Genomic DNA, 20,809 nt, shown 5'->3' on the forward strand with positions numbered 1-20,809 from the left:
TAACAGCTCATCTAGCCATAAACAATGGATTGAACCTTCTTATGGACACTAATGATGTCTTACTGTTACTGATAATCCCATGTTATTGGAATGGGTGCTTAGATAATGTGCGAGTGCGATGTGTCATGATTATGTGAGGGGGTTCAGGACTTTAACATGAGAAGGGGAAGCTTTTAGTGCAAATGACAGAAAGACACGATATGAATTGTCATTTTAGGCGATCATTTATTAAAGTAAACTGTAGCCTTTTAAGTGCAATATTCATTTTATTTGCGATAATAAACATATGTATATATAAAGAGTAAAAAATAAACGTCACACACACACATGTCCCATAAAACATAAAGAAAAACAAATATCAACAATGTGTAAAATGTACATTGAATTGTGTGTGTGTGTGTGTGTGTGTGTGTGTGTGTGTGTGTGTGTGTGTGTGTGTGTGTGTGTGTGTGTGTGTGTGTGTGTGTGTGTGTGTGAGAACATGTACATTGAACTGTTTCACTACAAACAGTGTGTGTGTGTGTGTGTGTGTGTGTGTGTGTGTGTGTGTGTGTGTGTGTGTGTGTGTGTGTGTGTGTGTGTGTGTGTGTGTGTGTGTGTGTGTGTGTGTGTGTGTGTGTGAGTGAGTGAGTGAGTGAGTGAGTGAGTGAGTGAGTGAGTGAGTGAGTGTAGGTAGATCCATGTCAATAATTTGACAATTGTCTTTTTTGTAATTCTTGAGAACATATCTGAGAGTGTCTGTCTGGGAAGCTGACCAGATAAGTCTAAATAGAACAGACATGTACTAACATTGCAATACCCATGTCACATAATACACTTTAGGAAAAACAAAAGAATGTTGGGGCTGTTAATGATGCAGAATTGGCAGGTATAACAGACAGATGCTGGTTACTTAGCTGTTAGTTTACAGCAGCTGTATTCTTCGGTTGTGATGATTTCTAGCAAATCGATCAACAAACTCATCTAAATTTAAAGACGCTGCCCTCCTGTGTTCTATGCTCAACACCCCTAGATCACTCAGCCTATCCTCTCCCATTGTAGTTCTCAGGTGTGTTTTGACAAGCTTCAAGCAGGAAAAACTGCGTTCACAAGCAGCTGTGCTGACAGGTATTGCCAATGCAATTTTACAAAGCCTGGAGAAAACATCAAAGACATCCTGGTATGGTTCAATAAAAGCTGCCAGCTCTACAATTGTAGGTGGTCTCTGCATCCCTTGCTTTATCTTACGATCTAAAACTCTTTTAATTTGGTAGAGCTCATGCTCAAGGTCCACAAGGTCACACCCATACAATTTGGCAAATGCAAAAAGGCTATCTTTGTCACAGAAGCTTCTGCTACTTGGATTTAAAGCTTGTATTCCACGCATTATGTCACAATTCTGATTGGAGAATCTGTTCCTGAGCTCAATGAGCATCCGGTCCAATACCAGATTAAAGATTCCTGTCCTGTAATAATCTTTGCCATCGCCTGTTTCTTGTCTGCCCACAGTAGACAGAACATGGTATCCCTGTAGCTTTGAACTTAGTGTTCTCTTACGTTTTGGAGCAGTGTCTACAGAGACATCACATTGCTTTGCAAGCTCCAAAACAGTGTCCCACAAATCACCAAACACCTGCTGCTCACTCCTGTAAGATTCAAAAGTACTAATAAGTGCCTCCACAAGATCCACTGCTTTGGCCAAATCAAGAGAGGAAGACTGGAGCATGTCTGACAGTAATTTTGCATCTCCCAGAAGTTTCTTAAATATGGCAAGAAACACAATGAACTGGAAATCAATCTGAGGCAAAAGGCCTCTGGCACCTACTGACCTCTCGCCACTGTTCTCATCACCCAGTTCCTCAAGAACTTTCACAACTGCTGGCAACCTATCCCACAAATTACGGCAAGCATAATATCTGGAGGCCCACCGTGTGTCACTCAACATTTGCAACTCTCTGGGTGCACCTGCATACATCTCCTGTTGCACCTGTAACCATTTGGGATGCACTGCCGATCCAGACATGTAGACGTACAGCTGTTTTAATAAGGAAAAGAAGCAATCAGCCTCTGGGATCCCTCTCACAGTGTCCACCAGCACCAGATTAAGGCAATGCGCATTACAGTGAACGTAGAAAGCCAGCTTCGCTACTTCCTTAATTCGGGCCTGCACACCACTGTGCTTGCCACTCATGACTGCAGCCCCGTCATAAGACTGCCCAACAAGGTTAGTCTTATATTCTAGACCATATTTGGACAAGAGGTGAATTATTTTTATTGTCAAGCTCTCCGCATCTAGCTTCTCTGCTACCTCGAATTCCAGAAAACTTTCAAGGATTTCACCATTGTAATAGTATCTCAAAACAAAAGACATTTGTTCCATTTTTTTTTTGTCTTTAGTCTCATCCACAAGTATGCTAAAAGCACCACTTTCCTTGACTTCTTTGATTATTGATGTGCGCACCATCTCTGCTAAGCATGACAAAATCTCATTTTGTATGTCAGGACTTGTATATTTAGCATTCCTGGGACCATCCATCTTTTTCAAAATCTTGTCGTCATGGTTTGCTATGATATTCAACATACCCAAAAAGTTCCCTTTCCTGCTTGAGGCCTCAGATTCACGATGCCCTCGCAGAGCAATGTTCTCGGTTGCACAATGAAGAACCACTTCAGCAAGAGTTTTGATGTACCCCCTGTTCTCTTCAACAGTTTTGTTGTACTCTTTATTTAATTGCCCCATTAGAGATCCCTGATTTTTTTCTGCAATTTGGTATTCTTTCCATGCTAGCATGGCATTCTTGTGATGCTCAGATCTACTATGTGCAGCATACCCTCCGTCTGTATAGGTAGCTTTCTTCCAGTTTTTGAAACCGGAACCTGAATTAAACGTAGACTCATGGCCAGGTAAGCTGAAATGCCTGCAGGCAAAGCAAAAGGTGGAGTCTTCACATATTGAGTACTCCAACCAGGGGTGAACTTCATACCACTCACCCTTGAAGCTCCTGCTTCTGTCTCCCTGGAGTGTCTTGGGGAAATTAACTTTAGGTTGAGCTGGAGCTTCACCCCTGGACTTGGAAATGTCTGTAAAACACCAAAGAATCCCATTAATATCAGCTTTTAACATAAATGCTATCCACTTCCAATTACATGTTGTTCTTTAGTTGTTTTTTAAGACTAAACATGCAATCATTAACATTTTACAGATTTAATAAATACATGTTTATTATATGGCCAGCCTTTAAATTATTGTTGTTTGCCATAACCCGACCGAACATATCCCATTATTCAGCTACTGATAACCACTCACCTGGAGGGCAGACTTTGTAATTAAATTCTCTTCTCCTAGTATCAGTCTCCTCCTCCTGCTCTGTCTCTGTCAACTTGTCTGCTGAATATTCACTGCCACTTGCTTCCCTTTCTGTACTTGTCATGCTTTCGCAACTAGCTCCTTCTGTTTCCCTTTCTCTGTCTGCAACATTCTCTGTCGTGCTAGCTTGCTGGTCTCTGGTGCTGGCAAAAAAAGCGCTGATTTTTCTGTCTCCCCCTGAGGCACTTATCCTTTTCATTGTGTCCTTTTTAAAGAAAAGTTTTACACAACATTAACTTTAGATTGCTTTTATTCCATTTCAAGTGTAAACTAGCGACAGTGCGTTATCTATGACTTAGTGACACCTGGGAATGGACTTAAGCTAACTAGCTAGCGATAGCTCGCTAGCCATAGATCATTTTACAAGTTTGCAAAAATAACAACAGCAGCCTTACTCAACTCACTCTGCCACAAATCCTTAATGTCGAGACATCATTACACATTTAATTGAGTGTGAAGATAACTAAATGATCTTATCATTTCAATGATCCTTTCAAGTATCACCAACTTACTCACCTGTTAGTTACAGTGGTATATCCAGCGCGTTCGTCTCCAGTGCTAGTCTCTCCACTGAAGCGCTGTCAGAATGCAGGCACGTTGGAGGGGGCGTGGCCCAACATGTTGCGAATATGGGGCTTGTAGCAGAAGTGACGAATGACAATATAAAACGACTTGATAAAAAAAAATATACTAATGCATTTATTTCAGCTTTATACCATTTCTGTTCATGAGGGTTTGTTGTATTTTTTTTTTTTTTTTCGTGCCGTGAGGTTGGGGGGGCCGGCAGGGTGGCCATACTCTGACCAATGGTGGCCGTGGCCCCCCCTGGCCACCACGTGGCCACGCCCCTGCGTAGGTGGTGGGCCCGCGGGACGGAGAAGCGGAGGTGTTGCCCACGTTGCTTTTTCGGGCTGTGCCCGGCCGGGCTCCGTGGCAAGCCCGGCCACCAGACGCTCGCTGACGAGTCTTCCTTCTGGGCCTGGCTCCAGAAGGGGACCCCAGGCTTCCTCCGGGCCGGGTATCCTCGCTTCCAAGTGTGATTTTCATGAGGTCTTTTGAACCAATCTTAGTCTGGCCCCTTACCTGAGACCAATTTGCCATGGGAGATCCTACCAGGAACACAAGGTTCCAGACAACACAGCCCCCAGGTTAATCGGGGCACACAAACCTCTCCACCACAATAAGGTGCTGGTTCTCGGAAAGGATAATCAAAAATAAATAAATAAAAAGCCCCACCCTCCCCAGGAACCCCATGGGCCGGATCAAGCAGCAATAGGCAACATATGCACAAACAAAAAAAGGGGGGAGAAAAGTAGAAATCAGAGCCACATTTTATTTCTTTTAAAAATATTTCTATTAATTTTCTTGTTCAACACAACATTCCCACAGATGGGCAGAAACAGGATCACAGTGAGTTGTGCAAACATGTAGCAAAAAGTATTGACATTTTATAGAAAATAAAAACATCACCAGCAGCACTGGTGGCGACTTTTCAATCAGAATATGTCTTCTTTAAGATGTTTGATTCTTCAGTACCCTCACATGCTCCTGGTTGTGACATCATCTGGTACTGATGCTTGCACATCAACTTGCTAGTATTGCCCACTTGGTGGCACCAGTGGATAAAAATTGATCTTCATTTTTAAAACAAATCATTTTTAAGCCAAAGTGGTCGTAATAAAAATAAATATAAAAAAACAATCAGAACCGAACAATTGTCATTTTATTATTTGACTTTAAAATGTCCCTTTCAAGCTGTCTCCAATCTCCTCTGACTGTATCACGACCATTCAATCTACAATAATGTGTCAATATGCAAGCAGGGAAGATGTGGACCAGTGTCACTGACATTTACACACTCCATGTGAAACACACACAAACACACACACACGCAACTCTCTCTCACACACACACACACACACACACACACACACACACACACACACACACACACACACACACACACACACACACACACAGATGACTTAAATAGACACACAGAGTCAAAAACACACACGCAGCTCTCTCACACACACACACACACACACACACACACACACACAGATGACTTAAATAGACACACAGAGTCAAAAACACACACGCAACTCTCACACACACACACACACACACACACACACACACACACACACACACACACACACGCACACACACACACACACACACACACACAGATGACTTAAATAGGCACACAGACACAAAAACACACACACAGCTCTCAAAAGCTAGGACAGTAATTACGTGTCTAAATCTGACAGAGCGTCCAACCGCCAATGCCTGGCTGCCTGCCAGTGTGCGTGTGTGTGTGTGTGTGTGTGTGTGTGTGTGTGTGTGTGTGTGTGTGTGTGTGTGTGTGTGTGTGTGTGTGTGTGTGGTTGTGCACTTGCACCAGTGTGTGTGACATTGGTAGAGACAGGGTGGCTGGAATCTGTTGAGGGAAGGGTTACTGAGGGTGTTGCTGTCCTCAAGAACACACACACACACACACACACACACACACACACACACACACACACACACACACACACACACACACACACACACACACAAAAAAGGGCCAGCAGTGCCACATCACCCACTTCACCAAACAGCCCATTTCGTGTGCGCAAACACACACACACGTCCTCACACACAGTTTAGCATCCTGCAGTACCACATAGACTTTCCTATAAATACTCAGAATGTGTAATACTCAGATTGTACTGCCAGCTAACATTAAGTTGGGTTGTGTCTCCAACTGAAGATGGAAGATCTGTCCCTCAGTAATATTTTGAGGTATTTATGCTTAAGTATTTCAATTTTACTTCTACTTCACTACATTCAATCTCAATACTACTTTAAGAAGTGTTGAATTCAGTTTGAGAACGTTAACATTTACATTTTCTAGGCCTCTAAACTGAAACATCCCAGTTTCCTCTTTTCTTTCTTCCTGGTTTGTCAATCCAGATCCAGATAACTGACACGTTGAAGTAAAAGCCACCATAGCATGAGTTCTCCAAGTCTGATGAGCACTACTAAAGGGATGACTACTGTTCTTCCAAAATATCTCCCCTAATCTCCAAAATTGCCCTAGCTGTTCAGTTAGATCAGGGGTGTCCAAACTTTTTACACTGAGAACCACATACAGAAAGACCTACAAATGGCTGGCCCCCTGGTGAGGTATGTTGCCTCATAAGTTAAGTTATAAGTTGTCAAATGGAGGTAAATTATGCTTGATACTTGAATATGCTTAAGAAAAAGCTCTCCATACTGCAGGGTTTCCTTTATTTAGGTGGCAGCTCATTCTTTAAAACAGAAGCCTCAGATTGCTTATAATAATGGACAATATGAAGGGTATATTTCAAGCTTGTTAGGCTAATACGTTTTATCAACTAAGATTTTTTAGAAAACGTTTTACACTTTTTATTAATGGAATGTATTTGTGGGTTTATTACGGTGTAATGTATGTTAACTTAAGGAGTACAATTTCAGGTGTGGGCCATATTCCATTATACTTTTGAAAGTAGCTGCGGGATAATTAAAAGTGGACCATGGGCCGCATTTTGCCCCGGGCTGTAGTTTGGACAGCCCTGAATTAGGGTAATATCTGATGACTTCAAAGACCGTAGTGTGTGTTTTTAATACTAAATGTTATACTCCTTAAACCATGTAGTGATCCTTTGTGCTCCTTTGAGTCACAGGTCATGATAGGATGTCACATGTTGAATTGGTCAAACATAAAGGTGTCACTCTAAATTCTCAAGCCTATAATGGGGGGGCATGGCGGGGTTGTATAACATGCAACTGAGTCAGTCCTCCCCGAGGGCAGACATTTTCACCCTACTACATTACTGCAACAGGCAGGCTCACGTTCTCTCTCTCTTTTTTTCTGTGTGTAAATGTGTGTGTGTGTGTGTGTGTGTGTGTGTGTGTGTGTGTGTGTGTGTGTGTGTGTGTGTGTGTGTGTGTGTGTCTGTGTGTGTGTGTGTGTGTGTCTGTGTGTGTGTGTCGATCAGATATGTCCTCCACTGCAGGCACATGTGTGAAAGACAGTACATGAGGTACGGAGGAAGGAGGGGAGTTTATTGTTTAGCAGCGAGAAAGAAAGTCATAGAACAAACGTCATGAAGAAGAAATGTAATGTGTGTGTGCGTGTGTGGTGTGTGTGTGTGTGTGGGGGGATCCTCCCTCCCTTAGGGTTGTGCACGGGCTTGTTGCAGCAACATTCCCCCACTCAGCTGCTTCTGAACAGCACATTCCTGTAAGAGAGAGATGGAAAGAGAAAACTGATTGAGGAGAGCAAAAAGAGAGGAATATACCAAGAAAAAAGAGTGGAATCAAAGAGGGAGGTGAACCATGACGGGAGGATGTTAATAATCGGTTAATGTTATAGTAAATATACTACGTAATTGGTTCCTGGTGTAACCTAGCTTCTTCACAGAGGGGTCCGCAGGTCAGGGTCAGATACAGTACAGAGAAAACAGAAGGAGTGCTGAGAAAAGGAAGTGACACTGAGAAGGGGGGGATTCTCAGGGGGCCACAGGGTCTTTTCTTAAAATGTTATTCCCCATATACATCCATAAAACACACATATAATGTACACACACAGTAAATTACAGGAGTCGTTGGAGTATGTTTATCCCCTCAGTGCGCTTGACCTGTTTCCAGTGAACTGTGGAAGAAAGACACAAATCTCCCCACAGACACACATTATGCTACCACCATGATTACACTCCTCTGCACGACACAGTGGGAAATACAGACGTATGGGCTCATAAGAGTTTATGGCTTGAAAATAAGAACACAAAGGTTGTAATAAGTCAACTGATCAGATGAAAACATCACAAGATCATACAGAGACGCCCTACACTCCCTAGGTTCAGCTTCTCATGTGTGTATCTGTGTGATTTCGCCTGAATATGTTTTGCTTTCCGCTTTTGAATCTTTCAAATCTTGATTTTTTGACTAAATATTTACTTTTGCTTTAGGAGAAGGGAGGAGAGGAGGAGTAAAAGAGAGGGACAAACGAGAGCAAAACAATTACAAACGCTGTTATCAGACATGAAAACCAACTCTGTCCTTCTGGTAGGGGAGAAGCTTTGCAGAAAAGAAAACTTTTTTTTTTACTGAGGATAACAAGCAAATAATCTTGAAGACAAGAGCCACAGGAAGCAGTCTGTGTGAGAGCTTGTTGGCTCAACGATGGCGTCCCGTCTCCTTCTCTCTCTTCCTCAGACTGAATGGACGGGTCTGTTTGTTGTCGCTGGTAGAACTAAAAGGAAAACAATGCCACTCGATCCCTTTCTGAGTGTGTTTGTTGTTTATTGGAAGACGGTTAATCATGCATAAGTATCTATTGAGTTCCTCCCCCCCAAACAGCTCTTTGCAGAATACTAATTTACTATTTTCTCTTTTCTTGTCTTTTCTCCATCTCAGTTACTTCATCTTTCCTTGTTGTCGTTTGATATAAATGAACTGGATGCACAAAATGATCATAATGAAACATTAATAAATGTAGAGTATAACTCAACATACCTGACACACACACACACACACACACACACACACACACACACACACACACACACACACACACACACACACACACACACACACACACACACACACACACACACACTTAACATTAGTGGAAATGTTTCATGATAATGTGTTTCTATTTCTGGTTTTATTTTAATCCAGATTATATATCTGACCCTTTAAGCTGTCAGCTGCTTCTTCACTCTACATCTCTCTCATGACTTATTATGGGACATTTAAATGCTTGTGTTGTAGATTGGTACTTATATAAGCAACTGTTTAATACAAATTATATAAAATGTAAGAGTGTGAGGCTATTCCCCTTATTACAGCAGTTTAAATCACAGCATGGGGAGGTTTAAAACAATCAGATATAACTAAGGTAAGGGAAACATATGTAGGTCTATATTAAGCAATAAATGCAGTTTTATTAAAAATTTAAATTAAACAGCACAACTTACAATAAATACAATTTATTCACCGTACATATAAACTTGTTTCAAGCGTGACATAACTTTTATATTCAAGTAGAAACTGTCGAAAAGTAAGAATATATATATGTCCATGGTACATCCAGTAGTTATGTGTAAAACGCGTATACACATACAATCCATTATCACAAACTTGGCAGTATGAATGCTATATATAAGCTATTAGCTATAAAACACTTCTCTCAAATGAAAAGCTAAAATATAAATTACTGAGTTCACTGTATATATTAATATAACTACAAGATAAAAACGTTTGAACATAATCAATATACATTACGTGATCAGACCTACTGTAAATCATAGTCATTGTATTTATTTTAAAGTTAATAGCGTCAAAACGACAGGCACACATTATATCCAATCAGACGTGGCTCTTTTGTGGAGCTACACCCATGCTAGCCAATTGGATTCTGTGCTCTTTTGTCAGCTGTCCAATCACAGATCACTATATCCTGGAAAGGGAGGGCCTTGTTCTCGCTCGGCTTTGCCCAGTCCGGATGTTCCCCAGTAGCGAATAACGAGCAGCAGTGTGTGAATGTGGCAACCGAGGTAGACAGGGAGGGGTAGATAGACTGACCAGACCTGGGATTTTGTCTTTTTCCTTCATTTTTTGTTTCCTACTGAGCCAAGGGTTTACAGTCTATGTGACGCCTCGGTTGTTCACTTGTTTGTAGACGTGAAACCCCGACCGCTGCTGCCTTCCTCTGGGACTAACCGATACCGTGAAACAGCCCAGAAGAAAGAAGGGAGAAACAACATGGGGCGATAATAAAAAAGGTGTTGTGTTATGAACCGACGATGACTCTCTGGGAGGATCCGTGAAGCCTATTTATTTTTATTTATTCCCCCCTCATCTCTTTCCCTTGTGTCCATCTTTTGTTGTTTTATTTTAGATTTTTCTGCCCCCTTGCTACTTTGGGAGGTTGTTTTTTAAAAGGAAAAGGATACGTTACAAGAGGACTGAAGGATGGACCAAGCCGGCATCCTGAGAAAGTTTATCCAGAGGGTGAAGGCCATGAGCGAGGGGGACGAGGAGAGGGGAGAGGACAACTTCGGCAGCGACTTTATGGTGGGTTACATTTACATGAGCTTACCTAGCCTCCTTCACCTTCATATATCTCAACCAAACCTCCCTCCTTCCACAATGTCCACCTTTTCCTCCATGCCGACCCTCGCTATCCCACTTCCCGGTCCCTGTATCCCCCTAGGATGTGAGGCAGGGGCGGCCACACTGCCCTCTTCCTCTTCCTCCCATTTCCAGGCTTTACATGGCGGCCTAGCATTGTCTCCCAAACCACAGACATACCACCGGCTCCTGTTTCTTTAAAATGCAGAGACAACAGCAAAACAACACACACCCGCGTCACCCTCAGCCCCTGGGCTCATTTCTTACATTGCTTTGTTGGCTAGCCTAGCCTATAAGTGAATGCTGCCCTGAAGTGCACTGTTATTGTGGCTTTCTGTCTGATAGCCATGCCTGATTGTTAGACTACAGTGCATGATTCATTGTCCTCACCTAACAGTATCCCTTATGGGGCGTCCTGTGGAGAGATTTGTCATAGGCTTTTGATAGAAATCTCTTTGAAATATTTATAGTATGATTGCTCATAGTAGTGGTTTTAAACAGGTATGTACTGCAGTGTTAGACGAATCCGCCTAAAGACTGTTTAACCAACGTTGGTGTAATGTAGTCTTACCAGTTGATTACACTCATTGATATAGAGACATATTACAATGCAAACACTAATACATTCTGCAGCCTCCAAAAGGACAATAAAGTTAATTCAAACTAAACTGACTAGTAAAGCCTTCATGAGGGGTGTTGCATTAGACTGTCTACATGTAGGCTACTTAGCAAATAAGTGCAAGGCCCATAGCTCATATTATAAAGCATAATTTACGGTATTTGGTTACTCTAGTTACAAGTGGAAAGGCCATTTTGAGGTTGAATAGAGACACTTATTGTTAAAGTAACATTACAGTAGTCTTATGATGGCCGCTGCTGGCCTGCAGTCATAAGTTTACCCACCCTGCCTCACTGGATGTTGTTGTGGCCCAACTCTGACCCCGAAAAAGGGCTTGTCCCAGGCTTGTGAAATAGCTGAAATAGCCACAGTCAGTATGGCACTAATGTAATACCATTTTGCATCATCATGTGGTCATTTTGGTTTAATGACTGATTGGGATATGTGAGATGTGCTAACCAAGGGGATTAAATGTTCAGATAAAACAGGCCTTTGTTGATTTGGATTAGTTGTAGCGGCAGATTGTAGGTTTAGCTTTCCTTTATGATACATTTCATGTTTCAGGCATGGTTTGTTTTCTTGTACTGCATTTTGATTCATTGGAAAAGAGGCTAATCAGCATCAGGACTTCTTCCTTTTGCATACAGTTGCACACACACACAAAGACACACACTTCGTTCTCCTTACTTCCCTACTTCATCCAAGCTGCTTGCTGGAGCTTGCAACATTCTTTCTTGGCCCATTTCATAACATTTTGTTCTGGCTTTAAAACTACAGCTTTATAGACTCCTTGGCACACTTTGGATAAAAGCTACACAACTTGTCAGTAAGTGAGTTATGTAGCAGATTCACAATTAAGGAAAAGTGTGTGTGTGTTTGTCCATTTTGTGGCTGATAACATGACCTGTCCTGTGCTTCGAGCGAGTGTTTCATAAAACTCGGAGGAAGCGAAGGTTGTGTTAAAGCCAGACCATGCAGGGCGTTGGGCTGTGAGAGGCATTGAGGAAGTGCTTTATGGATGAAGGAGGCTGCAATGCATGTGATCAGAAAACTTTATGTTATAGCAATTTAGTTGGAATTGTCATATAGTAGTTGTAAATTTGATTTAAATGATATGAAGCGTGCATTTTTATTGGCTGATGCTTAATTCTTTATGTAGAGTTGACTGCGTAAATATACTTTATAACACCCATTCATTACTTTACACACATATACATCCACTTCTTAAGGTCCATTTCCACAACAAACATCCCCTTGTCACGCCTTCATTGTTTATGTGGTATCAGTTCAATTTCTTTTCAATAAGCTTTATTGGCATGATTCTCTTCTACAATGACTTTCTGTGAGCCCTATCACACATCCCTTCAGGCTGTAACATGACCATTAAACAGCTGATGTATGTGCTCCAATTACAACTATTTCTTCAATCCAGGTGTTCACAGTAATTCAGTGTTACATTTATGGTATTTAATTTATGAAACTTCAAGAATATGCTAGTGAATGTAAAGTTACCCCTTCATTATTCAGCCTACAGAACCGGTCTGTAGACCAGACATCTTGTTCTGATGGATCACAGGTGGACTGTGTACGAGCACAATTAAAACTGGTCATCAACCACAGGCAGCATAAGTGAGTGCTTTAGCTGGTAGCCGCCGCTCTGTCGTACCAATTTCAGGCCTCAAGTGAAGCTTTCAATTGCTGGAGTCAAACTCACAGCACCACAAACGCAAGGGCTGTGCTCCTCTGCGCACTGAGTCACCAGAACACCCTGACATAACACCCACTTTAACTGCCTATTGTTGTTTATATATAGAAAGTGTTTTATAAGCGTAATTACAGTGCTCTGCCAAGGCAACTAGTCAGAGATTATTCGCCTGGTTGGTTCTTCTTCTGCAGCTTTTTGATGGAACGGGAACACTTCATGTCTGAAACCCAAATGTGTCCTTTAAAAAATAATAATTGCGACCCATTTAGACCATCACTTTTATAACAGGGTGTTGTTAATTATAAGGAATTTCGTTTTAGCAACATTCATATGGAGACGGCTGATCTCATTACACGGCACAGACTGGTGCATGTGTTGCGATGACATCACAGTCTTCCATGAAGTGTAAAGAGACAGCGTCAAGTCTAAGGTGTAAATTAGGCTCACTTCAGTCATAATCCTGGTGCTGTAGTAATCAAAATAACTAGATTTAAAAGATTTAAGCTTCAGCAATGATATCATTCAGCATCTAATCAGCAAAACAAACACTGGTATCATTTTAACCAATCGGTTAATGTGCTGTTGAAGTGTGTCTTATAAACACAGGTTCTGCTACATTGGAACATGTATGCATTCGCTGTTCACAAAACCAAATGCTGGCAATCTTACTTGTTTCACAAGGGTAGTTATCAACCGGCTCTGTCAACCCACGACTTTCCAAAGCAGGTATTAGTGCGCTTATGTAAGCGAGGACCGAGGTTTAATTTTTTAGCAAATAGCCTGTTACAGAGGCATTGCTATGGACATGAAGAATTTAAAAGGAGTTACAATATTTGGCGAAACTTAAAACGTCCTAGAATCAGGGTCATTAAATAACTGTAGCCAAACACACCGTTTTTGTGTAATTGTGCCCAGTAAACATTTTTATTTTGAACCAAAAACTGTCAACAGGTAAAATATGTCAGTATAAAAATCCAAAAGGAAGTCTATTGTTAACAAATCTGTTGATCTCAATTCTGAATTTTCCTCCAAAATATAACAGAAGAATGTTTCCGTTTTGACAGCTAAATAGGACTTAAAGTCCATAATATCACCAGCTTTTTTCTTTGTGAACCCTTTTGTTTTTGCGGCCCTTTGACAGTGTACATCTGTCAGTTAAAGTCCAGTTCATGTGCTGCCACAAGCTGCACCACTGACTTAAGGGTACACTTTGTTTGAGTCATGATTCAGCTTTGTGAATGCAGATCCACTCATTTCGCTCAGCGATAACGGCTGCTGTCGTGAAGGCAGTATTTTGCTCTTCAGTTTTGATATGTCACTGTCATATGTCACTACCTGTGGGCACATTAATTTGCTCTATTTGACTCCAATTAGGGCAAAGAGAGAGAAGCAACCTAGGGACGTTTGTGGTCTTTCATGTAGGGTCGCGTTTTTTGCATGAAAGTGCACCTTTGATAGTGCAGTTCATTGGTTGTATATGTCTATAGAGTTGGGCTCGAGGCTAGGTTGATTGAACACACAGCTGTTAATAGAAATACAGGCTGCAGGGATTGGGATTGGGACCTCTGTGTTTTGGGAACCCCTCTGTATCTACTACGACAGAAACCTGCTATTACCTTCATCCACATTCCTCACACATTTTTGCAGGGTTGTCCCCAGCTGATATGCAAACCCTGGCAGTGTGACATTTGTTATATTTGATACTGTCTTATCAGAATTGAACTAATGCAAAATCTAACTTGTTGTCGAACACATTTCTTTAAACGCATTGCTATTTTGGCGTCTGTTCAGGTGCCCATATTGCACAAAACCAGACGTCTGCTTATGAACAGATGCCTGGATATTGCAGGCCATGTAGGGGATAGGAGGGGACATTTGAAGTGTCCTAAAGGTGTACAAATGCTCACAGATTCAGCAAATATAGCTACAAAGTGGCTTCATGTGGAAGATGTAAAAGGAGCAGATTGAGTACAGGGAATCAGTTCCCTCTGGAATTTGCTACCTGTGCTATTGTTTCTGAACACGCCGGCGTAAACACAGCTGTTCCTGCTATTAGTAACACTGGCCGCAACTTTGTAGTGTAGACAGGGTTTAGACATTAGAGATCATCCTGTGTGTGTGTGTGTGTGTGTGTGTGTGTGTTCTTGCCCCATGTTTGCACGCCGATTACTCCCAAGCAGCACATCAAAGATAGCGAAAAAGTGCAAACACGCGCTTCTCTAAACATGTGTCCTGTCGCAGACATAAAACACTCAGGGGGGGATGAGATGGGTTACATGCTAGTGTGTGTGTGTGTCTCCTTTTGGGTTTGTGTGTGGTAGATGTTTCTATTCATACCAGGGGGCTTCCCTGTGTGTGTGTGCGCACGCACTACGAAGCCTTTGTGCCTGTGTGTTTCATAATCACACACGCACACCTTGCTTGTCAGGGATGCAATTCCCTATTTTCTCTTGATCGCCAAATATTTTGATAATGGATAAATCCTTCTGTTTATTTATACAGTAGAATCATTCTGTTTGCAGCCCTTGTAGCGGCAAAACTCCCTATGAGTTCTGCCGCTGAGATGCTAAAAGTTGCTCTTTGCTGTAACCCGCTCCATAGAAGAACCCGTAATCAGTTTAAGTTCATGCTGTTTAATACACAAACAAAACAAACAATATTTAAACCCCGGACCACACGGTCGACAGAAAGTGTCCGAGCAAATTCATCCTCTACTCTGTCATCCACCAAACCGGTGACCTAAGTACCATTAAACCACACCCGTGTGACAATTGCCGGAAGTGATAACCAATAGGATTTAAACGTAGTGCAAACTGAAATGAAGACAATAATATAAATAATAAGCTATGGCAAAACAAGCATTTTGGCTTTTACAGCCCCTAAAATATGAAGATTCACACTTTTATTTCATATTAAACTGAATATATTTTGGGATTTTGACAAAACAAGATGTTAAAGGTCATTATTTTGACTTAACGAACATAGGATGGAGCTTTTCCACTCATTCTGACATGTGGCAGCCTTTATTGCCGGCTAAAAAAGGAGCAACCTGGTGGGTGTTTGTGTGGCTGTGTGCTTTTATTTGCTTGTTTGTGCGTGGGCGCAAGGGGGTGCACAGCAGGGGATAGGCTGCTGTATTTGTTAGCGTGTATGTGTGTGTGTGTGGAAACTCATGTTACTGTAACAAGACTTCCCAATTTCCTCTGGTGTCACATCCTCCTTTCTCCGCTCCCCCCTCTCACGGCTTAACCCAGAAACAAGCCTCATGCCCCCGGGCTGGGTGTTTCTCAGAAGAGACGCCACGCAAGATTTCCGCTCTGGAGCAAGTGTGTGTGTGTGTGAGTCTTAACATGATGAAAGATAGCTGACCCTCCGCCAAGGCCGAGGAACTTTATTGATCAAGATAACAGAGCACACACTTCACAGTCAGGACATTCCGCAGTAATATCGTGTGTAATGTGTGCCTCATTGAGGAGTCATCTTCGCTATGGTAACTCACACACATCCCTTACACCCAGACATGTCAGCAGCATCTGTGCGTCCTTGAGTTGGACAGGAAACTAACCCAGTAGTGTATTAAATGATTATAGCATCAGTAAATATACAGAGAAATGCAACATGGATGTACTACGTTCAGACGAGGCTCAAATAAGAAGAAGATAATCAGTGTGTGAGCACAGGTTGACCCCCGGTGAAGGCTTTAAATATCAGAGCAGGGAAGTGATTAATACACACACACATACATACACTAAGCACACACAATGAGCTCCTGTCCCAGATGATTGGGATTATATGTCCACGTCTCCTTCCTGCAGCAGGCCGAGCTGAACTGAAATGCAAACATGGGAAACTTCTCAGGTTGTGTGTTAGGCTTCAGGAATGTGATGGTCAGTGCTTTCAGTTATTACATCCCTGTTGATAGTATCCATATCTTTTGTACAGTAGGGTTGAGGGTGTTTCACGGTAGTTTCAGAAGCTCAAATGATGGTGAAGAGGAAGGGGAGGTCACGCTGTGAAAATGATGTCATTCTGATCTTCACAGGGAGAGTCACATGGCGGTCAGCTACAGAGGAGCACTGCAGGGGTTCGGTGTGTTACTCTGTGTGTTACTCTGTGTGTTACTCTGTGTGTTACTCTGTGTTGGATTGTATCTCCTCTCTTTCTCCATCTCTTTCCCCTCTGTGTCTTTCCTCATGTTTTTCTTTGTCCCCTTTGTTTAGTCTTGCATACTGTATGGGTCTACTGTACACACCAGGCTGATATTTGAGGTCCAGCTGGAAGTCGGCATCCAGAAGTGGTTGCTTCTAAACGGCTTGTTGAATGCTTGTAGTGTGGTCCAGGTGCTTCCTGCTGTCGGGTGACTTTACTGCTGACCAAACACAAATTGCCATCAGATGCGTTGGCAACAAAACCACATTAGACGCTATGAGGATGACGGATAGTTTGAATGTTTTATATTTAACTTCTGCTTGTTTTTTTGTGATTCAATCTTTTTCAATTTATTTAGATTTAAAACTGAATTCCCTACCTTTTGTGTCGTCATATTGGCTTCCTGTGTGATGTGCAGAACAGAGTGTGCATGCACTGATACGCTCGGATCATTAGGAACTGAAAATGAGACACAGATTGGAAAGCCTGATGGCTAATTAAAGGAAAGCACATTCTGCTCTGTGCCAGTCAATGACAAGCTGCTGCAAACCTGTGTGTGTGTGTGTGTGTGTGTGTGTGTGTGTGTGTGTGTGTGTGTGTGTGTGTGTGTGTGTGTGTGTGTGTGTGTGTGTGTGTGTGTGTGTGTGTGTGTGTGTGTGTGTGTGTGTGTGTGTGTGTGTGTGTGTGTGTGTGTGTGTGTGTGTGTGTGTGTGTGTGTGTGTGTGTGTGTGTGTGTTCATGTCTACTACTGCTATCACTGCCCCAAGACCTATATTGGCCAGTAGCCAAAACGTGGAAATGATTGCATGTTTTCATGTGAATATATTATCCTTGGCTTGTGACGCCAGTCCTCCGACATGATCGTTGTCAGTATCTTCAGCTAAAGGCGGAGGTCTGCACGCACACAACTACCCGGACCCCCTGACTCATACTTAAGGTCAGGGTGCGGTTTCGTGTTATTTCCTCTGTGATTGAGCTCCATTTTTCACCTCTGTTGAACTGTTACTGGGCATCTGAAATGGTGACCTGTGCTCTGAAAAGTCACAAATCTACAAAACACTTTGGGGGAGCAGATCAGAATATTCATAATTCTTTTATACGAAGTTACACCCAGTAGCTGTTTAGCTTACCTCAAATACTGGACTCAGCTGGCTTCACACTGATTGAACATATTTTGTACAAAAACAAAAGGCTAAACAGTCAGGTTACAGTTTATCAGGGGAGGGGGGGGGGGCTCTATTTATTGGCATCAAAAAGTAACTTCCTACTTGTTTCCAGGCTTTATGCTAAGCTAAGCACATACATATAAAATGTAAAAAATTGGCAAGTATATGATCTGTTATAATATCCACATCCAATATATCATGTGGGGTGTCAATCTTATCATTTAGCCCTCAGCAAGAAAGTAACCCCAAATGTCAACCTTTCTTTAAAGCTGCTGCCGTTTATCATAACCACTTGCTTTCTGAACTACACATTTTTACATAGACTTGATTCATTTATGATTCATTCAACATGTTTCTGTTAAGCTAAATATCACATGACAGCTTTTCTGATTAGGGCCACAAAGAGAAGGGGGGGGGGGGGGTATGGTATGGCGTGGTATTGAGTTGTCAGGGAGGAACATAGTGAAGGACTCACAGCCTTTTAGCCTCTCTGATGCAGCCGTGCATCTTTGCCCGCAGCCGAGAGATTGATTCTTCTGAGAGCTTTGTGAGGGGTGACCTATTTTAGCTTCAGTGTGTGTGTGTCTGCATGGAAGGTGACTGTCAGTACACCAACATTTCCTGACCACACATCTTTCCTCCCCAGTGCAAAGAAGGCATATTTTCTGCCAATCAGAGCTCTCTGCTGAAGAACGTGTTTTCTTCCTCAGTGTTTGTGTGAATTATTCAGCGTGCTAGGGAAGTACAACGCCGACTCACTCAGCCCAGGGACAGAAAGTAGGTTAGACCCACTAACAAATACATCTCTCAGGCTTCTTCCCCCCTACCTTCTCTGTTTTAATATTCTTTTCCATTCCGTCTCGCTCTGTGTGCGTCTGCCCTGGCATCCTCCACCCATTTCAGCTTGTGTCAAGTCATTGTGAGGAAATGTGTTTGCGAGCACACATGACTCAGTCGCACCCTGGAGGGGTCTGTGAAGCCGGCACCAGGCTTTTTTTTGGGGGCAACGCCCATGTATGTGTGGCAGTGGAAGTCTAGTGTTCACAGGAAATGGGCATATTATTTTATTTAGAAGTAAGAGGGTGACGGGAACAGGAGGGAGTACAAAGGATAAAATAAAGAGCGTGCAAAGATAAGGAGCTGTGACCGATCAATTTGTAATTATTTCAATCATTTTTATTTGATTTCTGAGGACAAAAGAGACACCGTAATGAAGTTGTGATGCATTTAGAGCCTGATTGTATTGGATTTCAATACAGACAGTGATGGTGGGTGACCCAGGCTGACCGCTCACGGGGCATGAGATAACCGTTTCTAAAACGGTTTGAACTTTTGGAAAAAGGGCAAGTGAACATCAGGTAATCAGCTGTCAGAATATCACACGTTCCACAGACGCCACCACAACAGTGCGGAGTAGGCAGTTTCAGAGCGCTCCTGTCTTCAGAGGTGTGAAAAGTTCACCATCAAAAACCTCCTGATGATAGGTTTCTAGTGTTTCCTTGACTTCTGTTTCCTGTTCAGTTCTCTACCCTTTCTCATGCCTTTACTATGCTAGAAATTGATACTATGACATATTCTCATGTATACATTTATATCGTGGAAGCGAAACGATTCAAAACTTAATAGAATAAGTGTTAGTTGCAGAGTATTTCATTTAAAGGTTCATCACTAAACTCTATAGTTCTAGCTTGTCTAACATGAGGCTTTGCTGTGATTCAATTGTGTTTTATAAGTCTATCCACTAATACAATATTTGACTCATACGAACTGATATTGGCAATAGAGTTGTGCAGGAATGAGTCCTAAAACTTGGAAGTGAGTTAGTATTTTACCACTTCCGGTTCCTTGGTCTCAGAGTCAGTGGGATTTTTCTGTAGGATTTTGGAAATTAGATCACGTTTTGTTCTACGGCATCAAATCCATCAGCAGTGACCCCCCCCACTGGTGATTTTGAAGAGTTTACGTGTCTGAAATACGATGGTTGTTAAACAGTGGCTGAATAGGACTACAGAAGTCGTCGAGGATGTTGTACGTCATTACACCGAACACGTAAACTTCTTTTTAAGTTGGCGTGACGTTGAAGTCCTGTGACCCTGCTGTACTCGTCTGTAGTTCCTTTATAGCATAACGTTGGCATTTTGCTTCTGGAGATTAGATTTATGATTTCAAATGATAAAAGTAGGGTAGACATGAGGAGATTATCCGGCTGAACAAAACGTGCATTTATCAAACAGGTTCGTTTTCCAGAGATCTTATTTTTCACAATATTCCAAAAGCCTATGGAGAAATCACTTTTTTGTCAAGGGAACCCATGCGCAGCTTATTTCCGGATCGGCCTACAAAAACACGTCATCCCTGCACCACTCTATGACTATTGGTTGCAGGGCAAGATGGACTTTTAATAAAGATGAACAGGAACTTTTAATTATATGATCTAATAAAGCATCTCTCCATAAATCTCCTCTTTGATTTCCTCATTTTATTCCTTTAATGAAAGAGTTGTTCCGGTTGTTGTGCAACACATAATAATTCAATAGAGGAGCACACTTGAAGCGCTGATGGATACAAGTATGTTAACATATCTTGGCCTTCTTTCCCTGCACCCCCCCCCCCCCTTCAGAGCACAGGCTAGTGCGAAGCGACAGAGTGTGTAAAGAGAGCTGGTGAATAGA

The 20,809-nt window shown here is 42.1% G+C and overlaps 1 protein-coding gene across 5 annotated transcripts in view; it reads left to right on the plus strand.

Moving 5' to 3' along the window:
• Positions 1-9,892: 9,892 nt before the first annotated feature.
• Positions 9,893-20,809, plus strand: part of ptpn12 (protein tyrosine phosphatase non-receptor type 12) — a 54,312-nt gene continuing 43,395 nt past the window's right edge. For 4 of the 5 annotated variants that reach the window (XR_010167817.1, XM_063905700.1, XM_063905703.1 and 1 more), the window contains exon 1: positions 9,893-10,441. Coding sequence is in view for 4 of the 5 variants with exons in the window: in XM_063905700.1 (XP_063761770.1) it covers positions 10,340-10,441 (102 nt within the window). In the remaining variant the exon portion in view is untranslated. The remainder of the gene's footprint in view (positions 10,442-20,809) is intronic. The other variant, XM_063905699.1, reaches the window with a different exon arrangement.

The sequence above is a fragment of the Eleginops maclovinus genome, chromosome 17 (genome assembly GCF_036324505.1).
Source record: "Eleginops maclovinus isolate JMC-PN-2008 ecotype Puerto Natales chromosome 17, JC_Emac_rtc_rv5, whole genome shotgun sequence".
In the NCBI taxonomy this organism is placed as follows: Eukaryota; Metazoa; Chordata; class Actinopteri; order Perciformes; family Eleginopidae; genus Eleginops; species Eleginops maclovinus.